This window comes from Ranitomeya imitator, chromosome 5 (assembly GCF_032444005.1).
Source record: "Ranitomeya imitator isolate aRanImi1 chromosome 5, aRanImi1.pri, whole genome shotgun sequence".
Taxonomy (NCBI): Eukaryota; Metazoa; Chordata; class Amphibia; order Anura; family Dendrobatidae; genus Ranitomeya; species Ranitomeya imitator.
Window position 1 is genome coordinate 709915248 of NC_091286.1, and position 22705 is coordinate 709937952.

Below are 22705 nucleotides of genomic sequence, written 5' to 3' on the forward strand. Positions count from 1 at the left end.
GAGGTGATATCAGGAGATTATATCTGTGTATGAGAGTTGATATCAGGAGATTATATCTGTGTATGAGAGTTGATATCAGGAGATTATATCAGTGTATGAGAGGTGATATCAGGAGATTATATCAGTGTATGAGAGGTGATATAAGGAGATTATATCAGTGTATGAGAGGTGAGATCAGGAGATTATATCAGTGTATGACATGTGATATCAGGAGATTATATCAGTGTATGAGAGGTGAGATCAGGAGATTATATCAGTGTATGACATGTGATATCAGGACATTATACCAGTGTATGAGAGGTGAGATCAGGAGATTATATCAGTGTATGACATGTGATATCAGGAGATTATATCAGTGTATGACATGTGATATCAGGAGATTATATCAGTGTATGAGAGGTGAGATCAGGAGATTATATCAGTGTATGAGGGGTGAGATCAGGAGATTATATCAGTGTATGAGAGGTGATATCAGGAGATTATATCAGTGTATGAGAGGTGATATCAGGAGATTATATCAGTGTATGGGAGGTGATATCAGGAGATTATATCAGTGTATGAGAGGTGAGATCAGGAGATTATATCAGTGTATGAGAGGTGAGATCAGGAGATTATATCAGTGTATGAGAGGTGATATCAGGAGATTATATCAGTGTATGAGAGGTGATATCAGGAGATTATATCAGTGTATGAGAGGTGATATCAGGAGATTATATCAGTGTATGAGAGGTGATATCAAGATATTATATCAATGTATGAGAGGTGAGATCAGGAGATAATATCAGTGTATGAGAAGTGATATCAGGAGATTATATCAGTGTATGAGAGGTGATATCAGGAGATTATATCAGTGTATGAGAGGTGATATCAAGATATTATATCAGTGTATGAGAGGTGATATCAAGATATTATATCAGTGTATAAGAGGTGATATCAGGAGATTATATCAGTGTATGAGAGGTGATATCAAGAGATTATATCAGTGTATAAGAAGTGATTGTTAGGGACCGGCAGAACGCACCAAGTATAGATGGAATGAAACTAGGTGCTTTCGCAGTCCGAAGTCCACCGTGCAGGTAAAGACCCTGCTGCTAGTAAGACGGACTATATGGCGGTACTAAGTATACACACAAGGGTTAACTTCACCCTGCGTGAAGGAAGCGATCCTGTTGCGTCACAGGACCGCAGTACCGCACATAGAGCGCGAGCAAGAAGTCAGCGAACTCAACCCCTACTCAGGATTGAAGTCCGATTAGACACTTGCTGGCACAACACCGCAACTGGGTGTGTAAGGAAACTAATAAATAGAATATAAAGGCACGAGAGTGCGTGCGGTGCCGCACTGACGGACGCCACTAACCACCCAGGCTTGGGTAAGGAAAGCACAGAGGAAGCGCACGGCGCCGTACTGTCGGACACAGCAACTGGACGCTGTAATGTGTGTTACGTGCAGATGGCTAGTCGGGCGCTAGATAGCTACCATCATCCGCGAGCAGTCAACAACACTAGGGAGGGATATTTAGGAGCTTTCATCCTTCGACATCCATCCATCTACACACACACATTATCAAGACAATACTAGCGCATGGCCGTGCGGTCATGCGCAGTTTATATAGCTGCAGCACAGGAAGCTGCTACAGAAGTTTTGCCCTTTCAGGACCTGCCAGGAGGACCAATGGGATGTGCTGCAGTACCTGAGCATGTGACCCTCGATCTCCAACGGGAGATCTTGCCCTGGGCATGCTCAGTGTGTGCAAATAAGGACTTAGTCCCAGAGAAGCTCGCTCGCCGCAGATCAGTGCAGGGTAAAACAGGAGAGCCAGAAAAGGCAGTAGTAACCCTCTGCACAGAATCAGTCCCAGCGAGACGCTGGGAGCGACGCCTCCGCTGAGCAGAGCCCACTGCGGCCGAAGCAGAATGGGAGACTGCAGCAGACACGGATCGAGATTCCCCCTGTGCAGCAGAGGAAACTCGACTAATACAAGAGAAGATAGTATTCTGCTACAGATGGATCTGGATAAGTTGGAAACTTGGGCTGAAAGGTGGCAGATGAGGTTTAACAATGATAAATGTAAGGTTATACACATGGGAAGAAGGAATCAATGTCACCATTACACACTGAATGGGAAACCACTGGGTAAATCTGACAGGGAGAAGGACTTGGGGATCCTAGTTAATGATAAACTTACCTGGAGCAGCCAGTGCCAGGCAGCAGCTGCCAAGGCAAACAGGATCATGGGGTGCATTAAAAGAGGTCTGGATACACATGATGAGAGCATTATACTGCCTCTGTACAAATCCCTAGTTAGACCGCACATGGAGTACTGTGTCCAGTTTTGGGCACCGGTGCTCAGGAAGGATATAATGGAACTAGAGAGAGTACAAAGGAGGGCAACAAAATTAATAAAGGGGATGGGAGAACTACAATACCCAGATAGATTAGCGAAATTAGGATTATTTAGTCTAGAAAAAAGACGACTGAGGGGCGATCTAATAACCATGTATAAGTATATAAGGGGACAATACAAATATCTCGCTGAGGATCTGTTTATACCAAGGAAGGTGACGGGCACAAGGGGGCATTCTTTGCGTCTGGAGGAGAGAAGGTTTTTCCACCAACATAGAAGAGGATTCTTTACTGTTAGGGCAGTGAGAATCTGGAATTGCTTGCCTGAGGAGGTGGTGATGGCGAACTCAGTCCGGGGGGTTCAAGAGAGGCCTGGATGTCTTCCTGGAGCAGAACAATATTGTATCATACAATTAGGTTCTGTAGAAGGACGTAGATCTGGGGATTTATTATGATGGAATATAGGCTGAACTGGATGGACAAATGTCTTTTTTCGGCCTTACTAACTATGTTACTATGTTACTATGACTCCTAACATTACCCCCCCTCCTAGGGCCCCCCCCCCCCTCCTTGGGCCTCGCTACGTTCGAAGGCAGCAATAAGCTGCGGAGCCCGAATGTGCTCAGCAGGCTCCCAGGACCTATCCTCAGGACCGTAACCCTTCCAGTCCACCCCAAAAAATTTTTTGCCACGTACCACCTTGCACCCCAAGATAGCGTTCACCTCGAAATCGTCCGTAGACGAACTCGATGTCCCGGCAGATGACTCAGAAAACCGGGACATGTATACGGGCTTAAGGAGGGACACATGAAAGGTGTCGGTGATACCAAGGCGTGGAGGAAGGGCCAGACGGTAGACCACAGGATTAACCTGTTCAAGGACCTTGAAGGGACCCAAGTAGCGAGGAGCAAACTTAGTGGACTCAACTCGCAGCCTGATGTTACGGGCGGAGAGCCACACCAAGTCGCCAGGAGCAAAGGTCGGGGCGGGGCGCCGATGAGCATCGGCGGAGGACCTCATTCTCACCTTAGAGGCCCGAATGGCATCCTGAGTGCGGTCCCAAATATCCCGTGCCTCCACAGCCCAGTCTGCCACCCTGGAGTCTGCGGAAGACACGGGCATAGGCACAGGTACCCGTGGATGCTGACCATAGTTGAGGAGGAATGGAGTTTGTCCAGTGGAGTCGGCTACGGCGTTGTTCAGCGCAAACTCTGCCCATGATAGCAAGGATGCCCAGTCATCCTGCCTGGCTGAAACAAAATGTCGCAGGTATGTGACCAAGGTCTGGTTGGCCCTCTCTACCAACCCATTCGTCTCGGGATGATAAGCGGAAGAGAGATTCAACTCAATACTGAGAAGACGACACAGCTCTCTCCAGAACCGAGACGCAAACTGGGGACCCCGGTCACTGACAATTTTGTCAGGCATACCATGTAGGCGGAAGATGTGCTTAATGAACAACGCATCCAAGGCCCGTGCAGAAGGTAACCGTGGTAGCGGCACCAAATGCACCATTTTCGAGAAATGATCGGTGATGACCCAAATGATGGTACAGCCGCGAAACTTGGGCAAACCCACGACAAAGTCCATCCCGACCATCTCCCAGGGCCTATCTGCCACCGGCAAGGGATAGAGCAACCCAGCTGGCCTTTGACGCAGAGATTTATTTTTGGCGCAGGAGGCACACGCCAGAATATAATCCCTGACATCCTGGACCATATGCGGCCACCAGTATGTCCTCGCCAGTAGCTCAGATGTCCTCTTTGTCCCAAAGTGTCCACCCACCCTGGACGAATGAGCCCAAGAGAGAACCTCCGGTCGCAAATTAATGGGCACAAAAGTCTTGCCCGGAGGCACAGACTCCAGCAAAACCGGCGCTACGGTTCTCAGGCTCTCAGAAGGGACAATAAGCCGAGGCTCCTCTTCCTCCTCTTCAGTTGACATAAGGGAGCGAGAGAGAGCGTCAGCACGAATATTCTTCTCCCCGGCGAGAAAATGAAGAGAAAAGTGGAACCGGGAAAAGAACAAGGACCATCTGGCTTGGCGAGAATTTAGCCGCTGGGCTGTTTGTAAGTAGACCAAATTTTTGTGGTCCGTGTAAACCTGGAAGGGAAACCGCACACCTTCCAGAAGATGTCTCCACTCTGAAAAGGCCAACTTCATTGCTAGCAGCTCCCTATCCCCGATGGAGTAGTTTCTCTCCGCTGGCGAGAAGGTCTTAGAGATGAAGAAGCATGGATGCTTCCGACCTTGAGCATCCTTCTGATAGAGGACTGCTCCAGCACCAACGGATGAGGCATCCACCTCCATTAGGAACGGCTTATCCACATCGGGACAATGTAAGATGGGAGCGCTAGCAAAGTGGGACTTAATAGAAGTGAAGGCCTTGGAGACCTCTTCCGACCACAATTTAGGATTCGCTCCCTTCTTGGTGAGGGCCACCAAGGGAGCTACCAGAGTTGAGAAGTGGGGAATGAACTGGCGGTAATAGTTAATGAACCCCATAAAGCGCTGCACCGCTTTAAGGGAATGGGGCTCTTGCCAGTCCATCACAGCCTGTAGTTTGGCAGGATCCATAGCCAATCCCTGGGCGGAGATGATATAGCCCAGGAACGGTAAAGACTCCTGCTCAAACATACACTTCTCCAACTTAGCGTAAAGAGAGTTTGCCCGTAGGAGGTCGAAGACTCTGCCAACATCTCTCCGGTGGGAGTCAATATCTGGAGAAAAGATGAGAATATCATCCAGATAGACTACAACTGAGGTGGAAAGCATATCCCGGAAGATGTCGTTGACAAAGTCTTGAAAAACGGCTGGGGCATTACAGAGCCCGAAGGGCATCACCAGATACTCATAGTGCCCATCTCTGGTGTTAAACGCCGTTTTCCATTCGTCCCCCTCACGGATGCGAATCAAGTTGTAAGCACCCCGCAGATCTAGTTTAGTAAACACTCTAGCTCCCCGAAGCCTATCGAAGAGCTCGGATATCAAGGGCAAAGGATACTTGTTCTTAAAGGTGAGAGCGTTAAGACCCCTGTAGTCTATGCATGGACGTAGTTCCCCATTCTTCTTCTGCACGAAGAAGAACCCTGCCCCAGCAGGTGACACTGACTTCCTGATAAACCCTCTTGCCAGATTCTCTTGAATGTACTGAGACATGGCCCCCCGTCTCCGGGAGAGATAATGGATAAACTCGACCCCGGGGAGGCTCCGCACCAGGCAAGAGATCGATAGGACAGTCATAGGGGCGATGGGGCGGAAGGGTCTCCGCCGCCTTTTTGGAGAACACGTCTGCGTAAGACCAGTATTGCTTGGGGAGAGAGGATAGATCTGCGGGTACCTCAGTAGTAGCAACCTGAACGCACTCTCGGTGACACCTACCCCCACATGATTCACCCCATCCCAGAATTCTGCCTGAGGACCACTCGATGTGAGGAGAGTGGTACCGTAGCCAAGGTATCCCCAACAGGACCTCATCAATACCCTCAGGAATGATGAGCAGACAAATAATCTCCTGATGGGATGGCGACATGGACAGAGTAAAAGGGATGGTCTGATGTGTTATCTGTGCGGGGAGTGTCGACCCATTCACCACTCGTACCGTTACTGGTTGAGGTAGCATAACCAGGGGTATTGCGTGATGTTGGGCGAAGGCAGAAGACATAAAATTGCCCTCCGCCCCAGAATCCACGCAGAGGTCTACCGAGTGGGAGGATGAGCCAAAGGTAATTGTCCCCTTAAAGGACAATTTGGAGGCAAACGTCGCAGTGTCTAGTGCACCTCCACCTACTACCACTAGACGCTGACGTTTCCTCGACCGCTGATGACATCTGGTGGCAAGATGTCCTGACTGTTGGCATACATGGCAACCCTGGAGTGCACGAGCGGTCTGGGACTTAGATCCCGCTCGTGACACCACCTTAGGTTCATGGAACTCAGGAGCCTGGACTGGAGATTCCAAAGGTTTGGCGAAGGTGGGAGCCAGCCGAAACCTCTGCCTACACTGGGCTCGCTCTAACCTCCGCTCGTGAAAACGGAGGTCAATGCGAGTAGATACTGTTATTAACTCTTCCAGTGTGGCGGGAATCTCCCTAGTGGCCAGAGCATCCTTAACGTGGTCAGCCAGCCCCCTCCAAAATATTGGGATAAGGGCTTTATCCGACCACTCCAGCTCAGATGCTAGAGTGCGGAAGTGGACGGCAAAAAGGCTGACCAAGGACGAGCCCTGAGTCAGTGCCAACAGTTGGAGCGCCGTATCATGGGTGACACGAGGTCCTAGAAAGACCTGTTTCAGAGTGCTCAGGAATAACGGAGCACTCTGCACCACATGATCGCCACGCTCCCACAGCGGCGTAGCCCACTGCAGCGCCCTGTCCGACAGTAAAGATACGATAAAGCCCACCTTAGCCCGCTCTGTAGGGAAACGAGAGGCCAGAAGCCCGAGATGTATTGAGCACTGACTCACGAAACCCCTACAGGACTTACTGTCACCAGAAAATTTCTCTGGTAGCGGAAGGCGAGATAGCGTCGGTACAGGGGCGGCAGTGGACAAGGTAGCTGCAGCCACACTTGCAGCCTGAACAGCGACAGCAGTAACATCCACAGCTGAGGTTGAACGCTCTAGAGCCGCCAACCTTACCTCCAGCTGCTGGATGTACCGTTGTAAACGCTGATCGTCCGTCATTACTAGCCAGACCTTGGCGCTAGTATTATGTTAGGGACCGGCGGAACGCACCAAGTATAGATGGAATGAAACTAGGTGCGTTCGCAGTCCGAAGTCCACCGTGCAGGTAAAGACCCTGCTGCTAGTAAGACGGACTATATGGCGGTACTAAGTATACACACAAGGGTTAACTTCACCCTGTGTGAAGGAAGCGATCCTGTTGCGTCACAGGACCGCGGTACCGCACATAGAGCACGAGCAAGAAGTCAGCGAACACAACCCCAACACAGGATTGAAGTCCGATTAGACACTTGCTGGCACAACACCGCAACTGGGTGTGTAAGGAAACTAATAAATAGAATATAAAGGCACGAGAGTGCGTGCGGTGCCGCACTGACGGACGCCACTAACCACCCAGGTTTGGGTAAGGAAAGCACAGAGGAAGCGCACGGCGCCGTACTGTCGGACACAGCAACTGGACGCTGTAATGTGTGTTACGTGCAGATGGCTAGTCGGGCGCTAGATAGCTACCATCATCCGCAAGCAGTCAACAACACTAGGGAGGGATATTTAGGAGCTTTCATCCTTCGCCATTCATCCATCTACACACACACATTATCAAGACAATACTAGTGCATGGCCGTGCTGTCATGCGCAGTTTATATAGCTGCAGCACAGGAAGCTGCTACAGAAGTTTTGCCCTTTCAGGACCTGCCAGGAGGACCAATGGGATGTGCTGCAGTACCTGAGCATGTGACCCTCGATCTCCAATGGGAGATCTTGCCCTGGGCATGCTCAGTGTGTGCAAATAAGGACTTAGTCCCAGAGAAGCTCGCTCGCCGCAGATCAGTGCAGGGTACAACAGGAGAGCCAGAAAAGGCAGCAGTAACCCTCTGCACAGAATCAGTCCCAGCGAGACGCTGGGAGCGACGCCTCCGCTGAGCAGAGCCCACTGCGCCCGAAGCAGAATGGGAGACCGCAGCAGACAGGGATCGAGATTCCCCCTGTGCAGCAGAGGAAACTCGACTCCTAACAGTGATATCAGGAGATTATATCAGATGTATGAGATGTGATATAAAGAGATTATATCAGTGTATGAGAGGTGATATCAGGAGATTATATCAGTGTATGAGTTGTGATATCAGGAGATTATATCAGTGTATGAGAGGTGAGATCAGGAGATTATATCAGTGTATGAGATGTGATATCAGGAGATTATATCAGTGTATGAGATGTGATATCAGGAGATTATATCAGTGTATGAGAGGTGATATCAGGAGATTATATCAGTGTATGAGAAGTGATATCAGGAGATTATATCAGTGTATGAGAGGTGAGATCAGGAGATTATATCAGTGTATGAGAGGTGATATCAGGAGATTATATCAGTGTATGAGAGGTGAGATCAGGAGATTATATCAGTGTATGAGAGGTGATATCAGGAGATTATATCAGTGTATGAGAGGTGATATCAGGAGATTATATCAGTTTATGAGTTGTGATATCAGGAGATTATATCAGTGTATGAGAGGTGAGATCAGGAGATTATATCAGTGTATGATATGTGATATCAGGAGATTATATCAGTGTATGAGAGGTGAGATCAGGAGATTATATCAGTGTATGAGAGGTGATATCAGGAGATTATATCAGTGTATGAGAGGTGATATCAGGAGATTATATCAGTGTATGAGAAGTGATATCAGGAGATTATATCAGTGTATGAGAGGTGATATCAGGAGATTATATCAGTGTAAGAGGTGATATCAGGAGATTATATCAGTGTATGAGAGGTGATATCAGGAGATTATATCAGTGTATGAGATGTGATATCAGGAGATTATATCAGTGTATGAGATGTGATATCAGGAGATTTTATCAGTGTATGAGATGTGAGATCAGGAGATTATATCAGTGTATGAGATGTGAGATCAGGAGATTATATCAGTGTATGAGAGGTGATATCAGGAGATTATATCAGTGTATGAGAGGTGATATCAGGAGATTATATCAGATGTATGAGATGTGATATAAGGAGATTATATCAGTGTATGAGAGGTGATATCAAGAGATTATATCAGTGTATGAGATGTGAGATCAGGAGATTATATCAGTGTATGAGAGGTGATATCAGGAGATTATATCAGTGTATGAGAGGTGATATCAGGAGATTATATCAGTGTATGAGAGGTGATATCAGGAGATTATATCAGATGTATGAGATGTGATATAAGGAGATTATATCAGTGTATGAGAGGTGATATCAGGAGATTATATCAGTGTATAAGAGGTGATATCAGGAGATTATATCAGATGTATGAGATGTGATATAAGGAGATTATATCAGTGTATGAGAGGTGATATCAGGAGATTATATCAGTGTATGAGAGGTGATATCAAGATATTATATCAATGTATAAGAGGTGATATCAGGAGATTATGTCAGTGTATGAGAGGTGATATCAAGATATTATATCAGTGTATAAGAAGTGATATCAGGAGATTATATCAGATGTATGAGATGTGATATAAGGAGATTATATCAGTGTATGAGAGGTGAGATCAGGAGATTATATCAGTGTATGGGAGGTGATATCAGGAGATTATATCAGTGTATGAGAGGTGATATCAAGAGATTATATCAGTGTATGAGAGGTGATATCAAGATATTATATCAGTGTATAAGAGGTGATATCAGGAGATTATATCAGTGTATGAGATGTGATATCAGGAGATTATATCAGTGTATGAGAGGTGAGATCAGGAGATTATATCAGTGTATGAGATATGATATAAGGAGATTATATCAGTGTATGAGAGGTGATATCAGGAGATAATATCAGTGTATGAGAGGTGATATCAGGAGATTATATCAGTGTATGAGAGGTGATATCAGGAGATTATATCAGTGTATCAGAGGTGAGATCAGGAGATTATATCAGTGTATGAGAGGTGATATCAGGAGATTTTATCAGTGTATGAGATGTGAGATCAGGAGATTATATCAGTGTATGAGAGGTGATATCAGGAGATTATATCAGTGTATGGGAGGTGATATCAGGAGATTATATCAGTGTATGAGAGGTGATATCAGGAGATTATATCAGTGTATGAGAGGTGACATCAGGAGATTATATCAGTGTATGAGAGATGATATCAGGAGAATATATCAGTGAATGGGAGGTGATATCAGGAGATTATATCAGTGTATGAGAGGTGATATCAGGAGATTATATCAGTGTATGAGAGGTGATATCAGGAGATTATATCTGTGTATGAGAGTTGATATCAGGAGATTATATCTGTGTATGAGAGTTGATATCAGGAGATTATATCAGTGTATGAGAGGTGATATTAGGAGATTATATCAGTGTATGAGAGGTGATATCAGGAGATTATATCTGTGTATGAGAGTTGATATCAGGAGATTATATCTAATAATAATAATAATAATTTTATTTATATAGCGCCAACATATTCCGCAGCGCTTTACAAATTATAGAGGGGACTTGTACAGACAATAGACATTACAGCATAACAGAAATACAGTTCAAAACAGATACCAGGAGGAGTGAGGGCCCTGCTCGCAAGCTTACAAACTATGGGGAAAAGGGGAGACACGAGAGGTGGATGGTAACAATTGCTTTAGTTATTCGGACCAGCTATAGTGTATATATCTGTGTATGAGAGTTGATATCAGGAGATTATATCAGTGTATGACATGTGATATCAGGAGATTATATCAGTGTATGAGAAGTGATATCAGGAGATTATATCAGTGTATGAGAGGTGATATCAGGAGATTATATCAGTGTATGAGAAGTGATATCAGGAGATTATATCAGTGTATGAGAGGTGATATCAGGAGATTATATCAGTGTATGAGAAGTGATATCAGGAGATTATATCAGATGTATGAGAGGTGATATCAGGAGATTATATCAGTATATCAGGGGTGATATCAGGAGATTATATCAGTGTATGAGAAGTGATATCAGGAGATTATATCAGTGTATGAGAGGTGATATCAGGAGATTATATCAGTGTATGAGAAGTGATATCAGGAGATTATATCAGTGTATGAGAGGTGATATCAGGAGATTATATCAGTGTATGAGAAGTGATATCAGGAGATTATATCGGATGTATGAGAGGTGATATCAGGAGATTATATCAGTGTATCAGGGGTGATATCAGGAGATTATATCAGTGTATGAGAAGTGATATCAGGAGATTATATCAGTGTATGAGAGGTGATATCAGGAGATTATATCAGTGTATGAGAAGTGATATCAGGAGATTATATCAGATGTATGAGAGGTGATATCAGGAGATTATATCAGTGTATCAGGGGTGATATCAGGAGATTATATCAGTGTATGAGAAGTGATATCAGGAGATTATATCAGTGTATGAGAAGTGATATCAGGAGATTATATCAGTGTATGAGAGGTGATATCAGGAGATTATATCAGTGTATGAGAAGTGATATCAGGAGATGATATCAGATGTATGAGAGGTGATATCAGGAGATTATATCAGTGTATCAGGGGTGATATCAGGAGATTATATCAGTGTATGAGAAGTGATATCAGGAGATTATATCAGTGTATGAGAGGTGATATCAGGAGATTATATCAGTGTATGAGAAGTGATATCAGGAGATTATATCAGTGTATGAGAGGTGATATCAGGAGATTATATCAGTGTATGAGAAGTGATATCAGGAGATTATATCGGATGTATGAGAGGTGATATCAGGAGATTATATCAGTGTATCAGGGGTGATATCAGGAGATTATATCAGTGTATGAGAAGTGATATCAGGAGATTATATCAGTGTATGAGAGGTGATATCAGGAGATTATATCAGTGTATGAGAAGTGATATCAGGAGATTATATCAGATGTATGAGAGGTGATATCAGGAGATTATATCAGTGTATCAGGGGTGATATCAGGAGATTATATCAGTGTATGAGAAGTGATATCAGGAGATTATATCAGTGTATGAGAAGTGATATCAGATCATATCAGTGTATGAGAGGTGATATCAGGAGATTATATCTGTGTATGAGAGTTGATATCTGGAGATTATATCAGTGTATGAGAGGTGATATTAGGAGATTATATCAGTGTATGAGAAGTGATATCAGGAGATTATATCAGTGTATGAGAGGTGATATCAGGAGATAATATCAGTGTATGAGAGGTGATATCAGGAGATTATATCAGTGTATGAGAGGTGATATCAGGAGATTATATCAGTGTATGAGAAGTGATATCAGGAGATTATATCAGTGTATGAGAAGTGATATCAGGAGATTATATCAGTGTATGAGAGGTGATATCAGGAGATTATATCAGTAAATGAGAGGTGATATCAGGAGATTATATCAGTGTATGAGAAGCGATATCAGGAGATTATATCAGTGTATGAGAAGTGATATCAGGAGATTATATCAGATGTATGAGAGGTGATATCAGGAGATTATATCAGTGTATCAGGGGTGATATCAGGAGATTATATCAGTGTATGAGAAGTGATATCAGGAGATAATATCAGTGTATGAGATGTGATATCAGGAGATTATATCAGTGTATGAGAGGTGATATCAAGAGATTATATCAGTGTATGAGATGTGATATGAGGAGATTATATCAGTGTATGAGAGGTGATATCAGGAGATTATATCAGTGTATGAGATGTGATATCAGGAGATTATATCAGTGTATGAGAGGTGATATCAGGAGATTATATCAGTGTATGAGAAGTGATATCAGGAGATTATATCAGTGTATGAGAGGTGATATCAGGAGATTATATCAGTGTATGAGAGGTGATATCAAGAGATTATATCAGTGTATGAGATGTGATATAAGGAGATTATATCAGTGTATGAAAGGTGATATCAGGAGATTATATCAGTGTATGAGAGGTGATATCAGAAGATTATATCAGTGTATGAGAGGTGATATCAGGAGATTATATCTGTGTATGAGAGGTGATATCAAGAGATTATATCAGTGTATGAGATGTGATATAAGGAGATTATATCAGTGTATGAGAAGTGATATCAGAAGATTATATCAGTGTATGAGAGGTGATATCAGGAGATTATATCAGTGTATGAGAGGTGATATCAGGAGATTATATCTGTGTATGAGAGGTGATATCAAGAGATTATATCAGTGTATGAGATGTGATATGAGGAGATTATATCAGTGTATGAGAGGTGATATCAAGAGATTATGTCAGTGTATGAGATGTGATATAAGGAGATTATATCAGTGTATGAGAGGTGATATCAGGAGATTATGTCAGTGTATGAGAGGTGATATCAGAAGATTATATCAGTGTATGAGAGGTGATATCAGGAGATTATATCAGTGTATGAGAGGTGATATCAAGAGATTATATCAGTGTATGAGATGTGATATAAGGAGATTATATCAGTGTATGAGAGGTGATATCAGGAGATTATATCAGTGTATGAGAGGTGATATCAGAAGATTATATCAGTGTATGAGAGGTGATATTAATAGATTATATCAGATGTATGAGAGGTGATATCAGGAGATTATATCAGTGTATGAGAGGTGATATCAGGAGATTATATCAGTGTATGAGAGGTGAGATCAGGAGATTATATCAGTGTATGAGAGGTGAGATCAGGAGATTATATCAGTGTATGAGAGGTGATATCAAGAGATTATATCAGTGTATGAGATGTGATATAAGGAGATTATATCAGTGTATGAGAGGTGATATTAATAGATTATATCAGTGTATGAGAGGTGAGATCAGGAGATTATATCAGTGTATGAGAGGTGATATCAGGAGATTATATCAGTGTATGAGAGGTGATATCAGGAGATTATATCAGTGTATGAGAGGTGATATCAGGAGATTATATCAGTGTATGAGAGGTGATATCAAGAGATTATATCAGTGTATGAGATGTGATATAAGGAGATTATATCAGTGTATGAGAGGTGATATCAGGAGATTATATCAGTGTATGAGAGGTGATATCAGAAGATTATATCAGTGTATGAGAGGTGATATTAATAGATTATATCAGATGTATGAGAGGTGATATCAGGAGATTATATCAGTGTATGAGAGGTGATATCAGGAGATTATATCAGTGTATGAGAGGTGATATTAATAGATTATATCAGTGTATGAGAGGTGATATCAGGAGATTATATCAGTGTATGAGAGGTGATATTAATAGATTATATCAGTGTATGAAAAGTGAGATCAGGATATTATATCAGTGTATGAGAGGTGATATCAGGAGATTATATCAGATGTATGAGAAGTTGTACAATATATTAGACTTTTAATATGAGATATCAGGAGATTAATCATGTGTTTGGGGCAATATTAGGAGGTTGTGTTGGAGGTTTGAGGTGAGGGTCAGGCCTTAGAGTTCCCTTGCATGTTCCTGTATCCTGTTGGGGAGAGTCCATTGAGTACAGGCTATTCATGCCCTGTAGGTTCTTGAAATCTGCTGGTTTCTATAAGCAATCATCCTACAATTTGGACATTAAAAGCCAAAAATCCTCCATGACTCAGATGGTCCTGGTAGAGCAGATGTCTCACACTTGTGGATTTATGACTATGGGACCCCAGAGATCTGATATATCCGTCTTGTGAGACAATATGGCACTGTAGACCCTGACCCTACTAGCGAACTTTATTTTCTTTTTACACATGTGGCTGTTTCTAAGTAATCACAATATCAGTATATATGCCAGACCAAAGACATCTGTTGTCAGTCGAGAAGCTGGACTTGGGTATCTTCCAATACAACATCTGAAGATCTCCCGATAAGAGAGTCATAAGAACATCTCCATGCATGTGCCACCAGATCAGTAGAAGCACATGGGTGGTCTTTTACCAATAGATATAATCAGCTGCTAATTACTTCCACCACAAAGCCCAGAAACAAGGTCTCTATCTTCAAGAGGCAGAGTCAGAGACCTTATTTCTAGTGATCTTCATACCAGTTGTCTTCCTACCTTGTTTCTGGGCCACATCTGACAGAAAAGACAACACTCATTTGACGAACGAACATCTGCAGACACTTTATACACAGTACTAGCAAGCATAGTCTACCCCCATTACTGGCAGAAATATGATATGTAATGTAGGCCTCCTCATTAGGGAAGAACAATCGTTCTGACAATATTCTTCTTCAGAAAGCTTTCGTCCAACTATGGGTTAAAAATAAACATGGCTGACTAAATTTCCAATAGTCTGTGATCGGTCAGCTAAAACCATCCTTTATTCTTAGTTTGTATCCAACGGACAATCATTTTAGTTCAAATATTTCATTTTTGTCAAATAACATTCAATATTTATGGACACCTTTACTCCAAAACATGCAGGGTAGGGCACGTGAAGTATGTATGACCTGTACGAAGGTCACCAACTCATAGCGACACAGGTGACATGGCGCCGAGGTACATCAGTCAGGGATTAAAGGTGACCATGATATCTAAGTGTCATTCTGATGAAGACTGTACAGAAACATGGGCCTTCACCACCTGACTGCCAATACCTGGAGATCAATTACCACAATGTCTAGCCCTCAATATCCTCAATGTGGGCCCTCATCACTTACCGGCAAATGTATGGAGATCAGTCACCCCAATGTGTGCAGACCTTCTCTGTCCACAATATGAGCCCTCATCCCCTACCAACCAATATCTGAAGATTAGTTACCCAATGTGTACAGCCCTTAATGTCCACAATGTGGGCCCTCATCACCTACTGGCAAATGTATGGAGATCAGCTACCCCAATGTGTGCAGACCTTCTCTGTGCACAATGATGGCCCTCATCACCTACCGACCAATATCTGGAGATCAGTTACCTCAATGTGTGCAAACCTTAATTTTCAGAATGTGGGTCTTCATCACTTACTGGTCAACATCTTGAGATTAGTTACCCCAATGTGTGTAACCCTTCTCTGTCCACAATGTGAACCCTCATCCCCTACCAACCAATATCTGAAGATCAGTTACCCAATGTGTACAGCCCTTAATGTCCACAATGTGGGCACTCATCACCTACCGACCAATATCTGTAGATCAGTTACCCCAATGTGCAACAATGAGTGACCACAATGTGGGCCCTCATCACCTACCGTCCAACATCTGCTGATCAGATACCCCAATGTGTTCAGAGCTTCTCTGCGCACAATGTAGGCCCTTATAACCTTCAGACCAATTTCTGGAGATTAGTTACCTCAATGTGTGCAGCCCTTAATGTCCACAATGTGTGTCCTCCTCATCTACCTGCCAACATCTAGAGATCAGTTACACCAATGTGTACAGCACTTGTCTGTCCACATTGTGGACCCTAATCACTTACTGGCCAATATCTGAAGATCCGTTAGCCCAATGTGTGCAGCCTTTCCCTATCTACAATGTGGGCCTTCATCACCTTCCGGCTGATATCTGGAGATCAGTTACCCCAATGTGTGCAGACCTTCTCTGTACCCAATATGGGCCTTCATTCCCTACTGACCAATATCTGGAGATCAGTTACTCCAATGTGTGCAGTTCTTCTCTGTCCACAATGTGGGTGTTCCTCATCTACAAGTTAATACCTGAAGATCAGTTAACCCAGTGTGTGCAGCCTTTCGCTGTCCATAATGTGGGCCCTCATTACCTACCAGCAAATGTATGGAGATCAGTTACCCAAATGTGTACAGACCTTCTCTGTCCACAATGTGGGCAATTATCACTTACTGGCCAATATCTGAAAATCAGTTACCTCAATGTGTGCAGCCCTCCTCTGTCCATAACGTGGGCCCTCATCACCTACCAGCCAATATCTGTGTCTAGCCCTTAATGTCCACAATGTGGGTCCTCATCACCTACCGGCCAATATCTGGAGATCAGTTACCCAAATGTGTCTAGCCCTTGATGTCCATAATGTGGGCCCTCATCACCTACCGGCCAATATATGGAGATCAGTTACCACAATGTGTGCTGCCCTCCTCTGTCCATAATGTGGTCCCTCATCACCTACCGGCCAATATATGGAGATCAGTTACCACAATGTGTGCAGCCCTCCTCTGTCCATAATGTGGGTCCTCATCACCTACCGGCCAATATCTGGAGATCAGTTACCCCAATGTGTATAGCCCTTAATGTCCATAATGTGGGCCCTCATCACCTACCGGCCAATATATGGAGATCAGTTACCACAATGTGTGCTGCCCTCCTCTGTCCATAATGTGGGCCCTCATCACCTACCGGCCAATATATGGAGATCAGTTACCACAATGTGTGCAGCCCTCCTCTGTCCATAATGTGGGTCCTCATCACCTACCGGCCAATATCTGGAGATCAGTTACCCCAATGTGTGCAGCCCTTCTCTGTCCATAATGTGGGCCCTCATCACCTACCGGCCAATATATGGAGATCAGTTACCACAATGTGTGCAGCCCTCCTCTGTCCATAATGTGGGTCCTCATCACCTACCGGCCAATATCTGGAGATCAGTTACCCCAATGTGTATAGCCCTTAATGTCCATAATGTGGGTCCTCATCACCTACCGGCCAATATCTGGAGATCAGTTACCCCAATGTGTGCAGCCCTTCTCTGTCCATAATGTGGGCCCTCATCACCTACCGGCCAATATATGGAGATCAGTTACCCCAATGTGCGTAGCCCTCCTCTGTCCATAATGTGGGTCCTCATCACCTACCGGCCAATATCTGGAGATCAGTTACCCAAATGTGTATAGCCCTTAATGTCCATAATGTGGGCCCTCATCACCTACCGGCAAATATATGGAGATCAGTTACCACAATGTGTGCAGTCCTCCTCTGTCCATAATGTGGGCCCTCATCACCTACCGGCCAATATATGGAGATCAGTTACCACAATGTGTGCAGTCCTCCTCTGTCCATAATGTGGGTCCTCATCACCTACCGGTCAATATCTGGAGATCAGTTACCCCAATGTGTATAGCCCTTAATGTCCATAATGTGGGCCCTCATCACCTACCGGCCAATATATGGAGATCAGTTACCCCAATGTGTGCAGCCCTTCTCTGTCCATAATGTGGGCCCTCATTACCTACCGGCCAATATATGGAGATCAGTTACCCCAATGTGCGTAGCCCTCCTCTGTCCATAATGTGGGTCCTCATCACCTACCGGCCAATATCTGGAGATCAGTTACCCAAATGTGTATAGCCCTTAATGTCCATAATGTGGGCCCTCATCACCTACCGGCAAATATATGGAGATCAGTTACCACAATGTGTGCAGTCCTCCTCTGTCCATAATGTGGGCCCTCATCACCTACCGGCCAATATATGGAGATCAGTTACCACAATGTGTGCAGTCCTCCTCTGTCCATAATGTGGGTCCTCATCACCTACCGGTCAATATCTGGAGATCAGTTACCCCAATGTGTATAGCCCTTAATGTCCATAATGTGGGCCCTCATCACCTACCGGCCAATATATGGAGATCAGTTACCACAATGTGTGCAGCCCTCCTCTGTCTATAATGTGGGCCCTCATCACCTACCGGCCAATATCTGGAGATCAGTTACCCCAATGTGTATAGCCCTTAATGTCCATAATGTGGGCCCTCATCACCTACCGGCCAATATCTGGAGATCAGTTACCCCAATGTGTATAGCCCTTAATGTCCATAATGTGGGCCCTCATCACCTACCGGCCAATATATGGAAATCAGTTACCACAATGTGTGCAGCCCTTCTCTGTCTACAATGTAGGCAATTATCACTTACTAGCCAATATCTGAAGTTCAGTTACCCCAATGTGTATAGCCCTTAATGTCAAATCTGTGGGCCCTCATCACGTACCGGCCAATATCTGGAGATCAGTTACCACCCCAGTGTGTGTAGCCCTCCTCTGTCTACAGTGTGGGTCCTCATCCCCTACCGACCAATATCTGGAAATTCGTTACCTCAATGTGTGCAGCCCTTCTCTGTCCACAATATAGGCCCTCATGTCCTACTGACTAATACCTGGAGATCAGTTACCACCCCAGTGTGTGTAGCCCTCCTCTGTCTACAGTGTGGGTCCTCATCCCCTACCGACCAATATCTGGAAATTCGTTACCTCAATGTGTGCAGCCCTTCTCTGTCCACAATATAGGCCCTCATGCCCTACGACTAATACCTGAAGATCAGTTACCCCCGTGTGTGCAGCCTTTCGCTGTCCATAATGTGGGCCCTCATTACCTACCAGCAAATGTATGGAGATCAGTTACCCAAATGTGTACAGACCTTCTCTGTCCACAATGTGGGCAATTATCACTTACTGGCCAATATCTGAAAATCAGTTACCTCAATGTGTGCAGCCCTCCTCTGTCCATAACGTGGGCCCTCATCACCTACCAGCCAATATCTGTGTCTAGCCCTTAATGTCCACAATGTGGGTCCTCATCACCTACCGGCCAATATCTGGAGATCAGTTACCCAAATGTGTCTAGCCCTTGATGTCCATAATGTGGGCCCTCATCACCTACCGGCCAATATATGGAGATCAGTTACCACAATGTGTGCTGCCCTCCTCTGTCCATAATATGGGCCCTCATGTCCTACTGACTAATACCTGGAGATCAGTTACCCCAGTGTGTGTAGCCCTCCTCTGTCTACAGTGTGGGTCCTCATCCCCTACCGACCAATATCTGGAAATTCGTTACCTCAATGTGTGCAGCCCTTCTCTGTCCACAATATAGGCCCTCATGCCCTACTGACTAATACCTGGAGATCAGTTACCCCAGTGTGTGTAGCCCTCCTCTGTCTACAGTGTGGGTCCTCATCCCCTACCGACCAATATCTGGAAATCCGTTACCCCAATGTGTGCAGCCCTTCTCTGCCCACAATGTAGGCCCTCATGCCCTACTGACTAATACCTGGAGATCAGTTACCCCAGTGTGCGTAGCCCTCCTCTGTCTACAGTGTGGGTCCTCATCCCCTACCGACCAATATCTGGAAATTCGTTACCTCAATGTGTGCAGCCCTTCTCTGTCCACAATATAGGCCCTCATGCCCTACGACTAATACCTGAAGATCAGTTACCCCCGTGTGTGTTTTCCTTCTCAGTTACCCCACTGGGTGTAGCCCTTCTATGTCCACAATGTAGGCCCTTATCCTCTACCGACCAATAACTGGAGATCAGTTACTAGAATGTGTGCAGTTCTTCTCTGTCCACAATGTGGGCGTTCCTCATCTACAAGCCAATATCTGGAGATCAGTTACTCCAATGTATACAGCCACTCCCTGTCCACAATGTGGGTTCTCATCACCTACTGACCATTATCTGGAGATATTACACCAACGTGTGCTGCCCTTCTCTGTCCAGAACGTGGGCCCTTATCATCTACCAGCCAATATCTGAAGATCAGTTACCCCAATGCGTGCTGCATTCCGGCCAATGTGGGGAGATAAGTTACCCCATGTTTGCAGCTGCATGCAGGTCCATATTCTCTCTGGACTGTAGAGAGGGCATTCATTAAGGCAGTAACCCGTATTCCACAAATGGCAAATAATTTCACCTACCTGTGCCGACTAGCAGCTCGAAGTCCATTCTGGGCCTGTGTCACCCCTTGAGCAGTCATCACTTGTCCCTGAGGGGCATTGCCCCCTGAGTACAGGTTATATCGAGGAGGATAGTTAGTGGCATAGGCTCCACTAATGTACAGTAGATAGCTGAGAAAGCACAACACTTTCTGCCTTTTCATACTCATCATTGTGAATGTGAGCAATTGTAGAGACATTAAATCCAGTAAGCGAGACGGAAAAAATCCAAGGACATCACAGCCCATAAGTCATCAGTGGAAGAAACCAACACCGGTATCGACTGTCTAACACTGAATGGGATAAGGCCACCACATCAACACAGAAACCACCAGTTTTGTCGGTCCAGGGCTTAAAACCAAGATTTTCATGAGACCTTGAAGTATCCAAAGTGTCTGAAAAAAACAAAGCTAAAATCCACAGGGATGTTTGTCTGCCTGATGGAGCTGTTATCATGTGTCAGGCAGATGTTTGGCGATACATCCAGAAAGTGGTGGTAGTACCTTCAGAAGTTAAGCAAGTTGTGGTGTTCCTCAACATTACCAAGAACATGTTCCCTTATGTTACTAAGTGTGAAGTCCTGTACATCGAAGATGACGCTCCAAGTGATCTAACCACATCACCACAAAATACTCCACATCTCTTCCAACAAACCTCTCCCTCAGCAGCGGAAATACTTTCCTGGGTCCAGATCAAACGTGGTCTCCTGGGACCAGATAACCTTTGATCTCCTAGGTCCAGATCACCTTTGGTCTCCTGGGTCCAGATCACCTTTGGTCTCCTGGGTCCAGATCACCTTTGGTCTCCTGGGTCCAGATCACCTTTCCTTTCCTTGGTCCAGATCACCCTTGGTCTTCTGGATATAGATCACACTTAGCTCCTAGCTTTAGATCAACCTTAGTCTTCTGGATAAAGATCAATTCTGCTTTACTGGAACAAGGCTGGTCTAGTGGTCACTGCCTCTTCTGGGACAGTCGCTTTGCTTGCTGCCCCCGCACAGTCACAAACCTCCTGAAATCTTCTTTGACAGGGAAGCACTGCCAGCATCCTCCAAGAGAGGGAGAAGAAAGCCTGGAGCAGGAGACCAAGGGGGGAGGAGAGACATCACTGAAAGAAAACCTTCAATCCCAACCCCCTCCCAAAACTTCCTGCCCCCCTTACTCTGGTTAACCCTGCAGATCACCTTTCTTCCAGGCAGTAAAGAGTGCAGGATAATTCTAGTGGGGAAGGAATGATGATTACAGCTTATCCTCAGCTGCAGATGTTCCCAGAAAGGTCCTACACATGGAGAGAAGCCTTGCAGCTCCGCTATATATGCAGCTCTAAGTCTCATATACACGGTATATCACAAAACTGAGTACACCCCTCACATTTTTGTAAATATTTTATTCTCTCTTTTCACGGGACAACACAAGATCTGACTGCGATACAATGTACAGTAGTCGGTGTACAGTTTGTATAACAGGGTAAATGTGCTGCCTCTAAATAAATCAACATACAGCCATTAATATCTAAACCGCTGGCAACAAAAGTGAGTAGTACACCCCATAAATGATAATGGCCAACTGAGCCCAACTTGTGAATATTTTGTGTGGCCACCATTATTTTCTGCCTTAACTCTCTTGGGCATGGAGGTCACTAGAGCTTCACAGGTTACACTGGAATTCTCTTCCCTCCTCCATGACCAATATCTCGAAGCTGGTAGATGTTAGAGACCTTGTGCTCCTCCACCTTCCGTTTGAGGATGCCCCAGAGATGCTCATTAGGGTTTAGGTCTGGAGACACGCTTGGCCAGTCCGCCACCTTTACCCTTAGTTTCTTTAACAAGGCAGTGGTGGTCTTGGAGGTGTGTTTGGGGTCGTTATGTTGGAACATTGCCCTGTGACGGCAGCACTTCTGCAGTCTCAAGCCATGACACTGTCTACACCAGGGCTCCCCAACCTGTAGCTCGGGAGCCACATGTGGCTCGCGGTCCCATGAATTGTGGCTCATGACTGTCTGCCAACTTGTTGCATTAGGTCCAGGTCTAGCAAACAGGTATGAAGAGTACATCTCAAAATGGTGAATTTTGTGAGTAGCCCTGCACAGAATTGCAGATCTGGACGCACA

General features: G+C 44.8%; 1 protein-coding gene across 1 annotated transcript in view; it reads right to left on the reverse strand.

The window, feature by feature from the left end:
• EMILIN1 (elastin microfibril interfacer 1) overlaps positions 1-21663 on the reverse strand; it is a 106473-nt gene extending 84810 nt beyond the window's left edge. The window contains exon 1 of the mRNA XM_069728655.1: positions 20579-21663. Within this exon, the coding sequence (XP_069584756.1) occupies positions 20579-20844 (266 nt within the window). The 5' untranslated portion in view covers positions 20845-21663. The remainder of the gene's footprint in view (positions 1-20578) is intronic.
• Between the last annotated feature and the right edge of the window lie 1042 nt (positions 21664-22705).